General features: G+C 39.1%; 1 protein-coding gene across 3 annotated transcripts; it reads right to left on the reverse strand.

The window, feature by feature from the left end:
- Positions 1-389: 389 nt before the first annotated feature.
- Positions 390-5,471, reverse strand: LOC119983137 (switch 2). Of its 3 annotated transcripts, XM_038826820.1 has the most exons (9): positions 4,919-5,048; positions 4,570-4,811; positions 4,321-4,427; positions 3,192-4,119; positions 2,501-2,748; positions 1,823-1,949; positions 1,468-1,743; positions 1,055-1,319; positions 390-916 (listed from the first exon to the last, which is right to left on the reverse strand). In XM_038826820.1, coding segments are annotated over exons 3-9 (2,175 nt in total). In that variant the 5' UTR covers positions 4,323-4,427; positions 4,570-4,811; positions 4,919-5,048; the 3' UTR covers positions 390-587. The 3 variants fall into 3 exon arrangements, with proteins under 3 accessions (XP_038682748.1, XP_038682745.1, XP_038682746.1); XM_038826817.1 differs by lacking the exon at positions 4,570-4,811 and having other exon boundaries at positions 4,919-5,471; XM_038826818.1 differs by lacking the exon at positions 4,570-4,811 and having other exon boundaries at positions 4,321-4,442; positions 4,919-4,938.
- Between the last annotated feature and the right edge of the window lie 529 nt (positions 5,472-6,000).

Below are 6,000 nucleotides of genomic sequence, written 5' to 3' on the forward strand. Positions count from 1 at the left end.
TGGGCCAACGGCACAAATGGATTATCGCTGTTGTTCATTCGACATGGCCAACCCGGTAAGCCATATATATATAAGGCTTATAAGTAGGCGAAAATAGTTGGAGGTAATATGATAAAAGATTAGCAATTTTATTTTGATAATTATTTTTCTTTTTTTTTATAACAGCATACAAGTTTGTCCTTTAAATATTTGATATAAACTTAAACTCAGACCATCCGATCGACAAGCAAAAAGTTTCTCAACTAACAACAAAACAAGTTGGGCAAAACCCAACGCTTGAGTCTATATGGTTCAACCGCACCCCATAAAGATTCACTACACTCACGTGGACCTCGAGTCTAAATAGTTTAACCCCACCTCATAGACTCATAGAGATTCACTAACTAGGCTACACTCACATGGTTTTTTTTTTTTGATAATTACGTTCTGAAACATAGGGTAAATGTTCATTAAAGTTAATGTTGTGAGAGAGAAAAGAATGACTACGCTAAAGGCGCATACATACATCTATACATCTACACTGTACAATATGTAAGTGGTAATAATGCAACACTTCCTGCGTCGCGGATTTGCAAGGATATAGTTCCTCATCCATTGGGTATCTTCTCTTTTCTCTTCTTGTAATAATGTTGGAGCAATTTTTCCCTCTCCAAAGGAGTTGCAGAGAGTACCCACTTACTAAATTCGATCTCATCCATGCACATGGACTTGGCAATCAGACTGTATTGGATCTTCTTTTGGTCCTTGGAGGAGAGAACGTGCTTTTTCACAGCCACCCCATCACGTTTCCTTTTGCACACAGGAGGGAAGCATGGCTCAGCTAGGCTCTGACTCTGAGAGAAACTGACTTCAATTCTTCCCTGAGTGCTTGCTCCGAGGTTTACTATGTCCTCATTTCGATGAGCATAGACGATACCTGACATCAAGGGAATCACTTAATCAGATGGCTACAGTGACAGAAGATGAGAAACATAATATATAACACCCGCAATAAAAATGAATACAATGATAATAAAAATAACAAAGAATTCTATGATGAATAAGATGCACTAACCCAAGTCTTCAAGAATCGGTTTACTTATTAAAGTCCTCTCCGAATCACTAGGCTTTCTTCCTGACGGAGATCCTAAACTTGCTTCTTCAAAAGGAACAGAATCGCTCCCAACCTCTGTAATTACCTGCTTTTCATCAGCATGGCTCCTGTGTTCTGGTCCTTGTCTTCCATGTAATTCAATGATCTCACTCGTAAAAAGCTTATCAGATAGATCACGGAACAGATTGCATATGCCAAAAAGCTCTCCTTGAAATTCCTTGCAATCCTGTGCAGAGGTAATGAAATGAGGCAACAATTCCATTCATGGAATATCAATCAAGATTGCAAACAACAAACAAGTTTCTCTAGTAATACGTAAGTTCATTAGCTAATTTAAGAGTAAAAAAAAGGAGGGGAAAAAAGGATTGCTGTACCTGCACGCCTTCAAAATATCGTTTTTCCATTTTCCCAGAGACAGCAATGCTTGATAGCTGTTGTTTGTAGACCTGACGCGAATAAACAATTTCCTCAAGGGAACCTGCTGCAAGAAGGCGGAAGACCACAACATGCCGTTTCTGCCCAAAGCGGAATGACCTGTCCTGAGCCTGTAAATCTTGAGCAGGATTCCAATTTGGGTCAAATATTACCACACGATTTGCACTTACAAGATTTAATCCAAGTCCACCAGCACGAGTTGATATAAGAAATACCTGAAAAAACAAGATATGAAAGTCTGATAGAAAACTTAGACAAGAAACTTCCAACTATAATCCTAATTAGAATATTTACCAGCTTACTAGGACTTGAGTTGAAGTCATCAACAAGTGACTGCCGCAAGTTGGTCGGAGTTGAACCATCTAGCCTTGAAAAGCTGTAGCCCTTGCGTATAACAAATTTTTCAAGTATGTCCAGCATCCTGGAAAGACTAATGCAGCATTAGCATCAGAAAAAATCAATATATCCACCTTACGCCAATCAAGAAAAACCGTAGAACCCAATTTTGTAATACCGCCATACAAATGTATACATGTAAATTACATCTTTTTTAAACTTGGTTCAGTAGCTGCTACTTTATGAACGACAATCAGTTTTTTGCTGTAATAGAATTTATATCTAGGGGTAAACTTAGATCAGTTCCACCATTTTTTGCTGCTCAAACAACACACATGCATGTGCAAATGTTAAACAGTTTACCTATAGATACACATGCACAAACACACATTTCAGGGACAGGAAGAAAAAAAAATCCTACTAAGATTAACAGAAAACTCTTTTTGCACAAATTTTCTGTTCTTGGCAAGTGTCGGATAGATTTTTAGATGTGATCATGTAATTCATAAATAACCACAAAATCATTTTATTGCCTCTCCCCCTGTATAAGTTAATTTTAACACTTGGAGTGAGTATAATAGATGCAATAATGAATAAATCAGGTGATAAAATGAGCATAAAGGTTGCAAATATGACCTGACAGAGTAACTGAACAAAAGAATTTTGTCACCCATTGAAGCCCAAGAGGACATCAACTTTTCCAGTGCTCGCATTTTGCCACAATGCTTAACATTGCTCAAGCCCATGAAACTCTCATTCTGTGCATTTCCCCCCACCAAATCAGAATCAGGACCAAAGACAGCCGAGGCAAACTCTGCATCTTTCCTCTGTTTTTCTAGTTCATCCCTAGGATTCGGTTTGATGAGCTCCAGGTGATTGCTTATCTGCGCTACAACTCAAAAATGTTCATAAAGAGTTCAAAACACATTTAAAGTCCATTAGAATTATTTCAAAGGCTTATACTTCTGAAGCCTTTAGTGAAAATAGCCCAGATCACAGCATGTACATTTAAGACACGGGCTTATGGGTCAATTGAATGCATGATACAGACAACTATTCAGGTCCTGACGTCCATCATATAGTTAATTCAGGGGACTTGTAAGAAGGCCAAAATTCAAACAAATCAAGTCATCGGTAAAAACTGGCTGCAAAATCACTATTCAACTAACTTTTGAGTACACATTGATAGTCCCCTTGAAATATTGGTACTCAACACTGGCATGGAAGCACAAAGTAAAACTATACCCAATGTCTTATGAACAAACTGGCATGAATATATGGCAGCATCAGCACTAAAATTACAAAACAAATTGAACAATTCATTAACCTGCTGGAGCTTGACAAGGCAAGGAAGAACAAGGCAAAAGGGGCATGACTCACAGCCTTCAGGATTATCCCTGTGAAGGTAAGGCCAAATTATTCCATTTGGTACAGTCCTCTTGCAACACTCCACTTGGGTAAGTGGGCTCCCACAGCCACAGGGAAGATCCTTATTTATCAGGCATTGGATGTCCGGTAGTTGTAGCATTCTCCTGTACACGCGTTTCTGCACTTCACTCATTGCACAGAATACAACATTATCTTCCTTCCCCATCATAAGATGTCCAATCGTCTCCTCCTTTGTTCTTCGTAACAGATATTTACGAAGAACAGTAACTAGGTGCTGTTTTCGCTCATCGGCAACTCGGACAAATCTTTCAGGGGCAGTTGACCTCTGGCCATGCTTTAGGGGTTCATCATAGAACTCTCGGAAATGTTCTCGGGTTCCCAAGGATCCTGGAGCAACCCAGTCAAATAGGTTAAACAGTTCCATAATTTTGTTTTGCATAATGGTTCCTGTGAGGCCAATACGTCTCCGGGTTTTAATATCTAAACAAGCAATGTAGAGTTTTGATTTTTCATTTTTAAGCCGGTGTGCCTCATCAACGATCACAATCTGCCATTCAACCTCCGACAAAATGTTCTCATGAATTCTATACGAGTCAAAACTGGTTATAAGTACCTCAACTTCATGTGCTTCTAATTTTTGTACAATCAACTCACGGTTTGCACCATGATATAGTGCAACACTGAAATTTGCCCACTTAGAGAATTCACTTTCCCAGTTGTGAATAACGGAAGAGGGGCAAATTATCAGTACATGACCTCTTTTCTGTACTTCGTTCGCCTCCAATCTTATAGAGTCACCATATTCTCCATCTTTTCCAAATACAGCAGCCAGGAATGCAATTGTTTGTATTGTCTTACCTAATCCCCTGCGCAAATGTAAAAACGCAAACGTGAGCTCTTTTCGGCAACTAATTATTGCAGAGATAAACATCCAAAAGAAAGAACGGAAAAAAAGAAAAAGGAATATATGGACTCAAACTGGCAAGAAAAAAGTTGAGCTAGACAAGGAAGTCATTGAGAAATAAATATGCAAGTGATCAACAAAACTTATTAACAAAAATACTCACATGTCATCGCCAAGAACACCTCCATGGTTGTTTTTGTATAAATTGTACAAAAATTTCACTCCATCCCTTTGATGCTCAAGCAACCTGCAGTTAATAGATGGGGGAACCTACAGAAACAAAAATTGTAAAGTACACTGTCAACACACCTTCCTAAAAGACGATTCATCAAAGAGTTATATCTTCTTTACGCAATTGAATATGCTTTGATAACTGAAATCTCTAATAAGAGTATAAGACTCTTAACTTCACCTTAAGAAACAGTTTTCCACCAGAATTACTTCAAACAATAAGGGCAGTACTTTTGGCCCGTTAGAATAAATAGTTTTTCCCATTGAGAAGCCCGCCAAACAATCTCGCTAAGAGACTGGACACATTTTATTTATGCAAAATCTACAGCTTAATCCTAGAGCTCCTTCAGTCCACGGACATTAAATACTGATATTGTCACGTCTGCAGTCAGACTTCCCAGTAATTTTGAATTGAATTCCCAACTGCATTTATTATAAAATACCATGCACACATAATATAGAAAATCAACACTACAAATTCAAAGAAAAAAAATGATATCTGAATCAAGAGACGCCATAGATTTACTGACCTGCACAACTGGAACTTCCCCCTGCAAAGACAAAACCAATGGCTCAAAGGGTCCAGTATGATCAAACTGAAATCGATCCAATTTGGGTCTCCCAAACTTCTCTAGCCCTTTCTCTTCTTCCTCTTCATCATCATCCTCTTCATTGCAGTTGACAATTTGGGGGTTAGAGGTTTTAGGGTTTTGAGTTTGCGACTGTGATTGTGGCAAAGTAAGTGAAGAATCTTGGAGGCGTAGAAGCTGTTGAGAGAGAGAAGATTTGGGGGGCTTTCTCGGGTTTGTGGGCTCAAAATCTCGAGAAACTGAAGATTGCGACAAACCCGATGACGAATTAGTGCTGCAGGGTTTTAGGGTTTCTTTGAAAGCATTGAGAGACATAAGGGCATGAAATTCCGCAAACAATTAGGGGAAAATAAAGTTGCTTTTTTGAGATTTGCGTTTGCGGTAATGCAAGCCCAAATTTCCCAGAAAACGGTCAACTGAGAAGCGGCAAGCGGGTCTGAATCTGATAATTGATGGAAGAAGCAAGAAGAAGAAAGAGAGGAGGAAAAACCGATCAACCGCCAAATGGATTTGAGAATTTGAATATGTCTCCGGCCCATCGGAGATACATTATGGGGTGGCCTTGGGCCTACGTTCATAATTTGGGCCAACTGTGATGGTTCATTGGGCTATCTTAGGGTTTGAAGCCCAACTTCTTGCAGTTTCATGATTCAGCCTCTATCCGTGATCCAACCCAAAAAAGAGGACAAACCGAGAAACACTGATAATAAGGGCCCGTTTGGTTACCCTTGTAGGGCTAGTTTGGTTCGTTGTAATGTGATGGTAACGGAATTTCATTTACAAGTAATTGAATGGTGGTAATTGTAGTCAATCACTTGATGATAGCGTAGTTGGTGAATCTTTTTAGGGTCAAACAATTTGATCTCGAAAGGTTTTGAGTTCGTTTTTCATTAGTAGCCATACTCTTATAGCTACGTGCTGAGCTTTGGTCCAATTTACCATGTCAATAGGTGGAAAACTTCTATGCACGCAGGCCAACGACAAGAGTTTATGTTCAATCGGATGTCCAAAAAAAAGCTTGT

Source organism: Tripterygium wilfordii, chromosome 17, assembly GCF_013401445.1.
Source record: "Tripterygium wilfordii isolate XIE 37 chromosome 17, ASM1340144v1, whole genome shotgun sequence".
NCBI classification, from domain to species: Eukaryota; Viridiplantae; Streptophyta; class Magnoliopsida; order Celastrales; family Celastraceae; genus Tripterygium; species Tripterygium wilfordii.

Bases quoted from the DNA above. Each gene is read 5' to 3' on its own strand.
- LOC119983137 (XM_038826817.1), bottom strand. From the start codon at position 5,293: ATGTCTCTCAATGCTTTCAAAGAAACCCTAAAACCCTGCAGCACTAAT. The intron at 4,428-4,918 runs GTCAGTAAATCT...TTGTTTCTGTAG, and splicing joins GGGAAGTTCCAGTTGTGCAG to GTTCCCCCATCTATTAACTG. The intron at 2,749-3,191 runs GTTAATGAATTG...GTTGTAGCGCAG, and splicing joins GCCTTGTCAAGCTCCAGCAG to ATAAGCAATCACCTGGAGCT.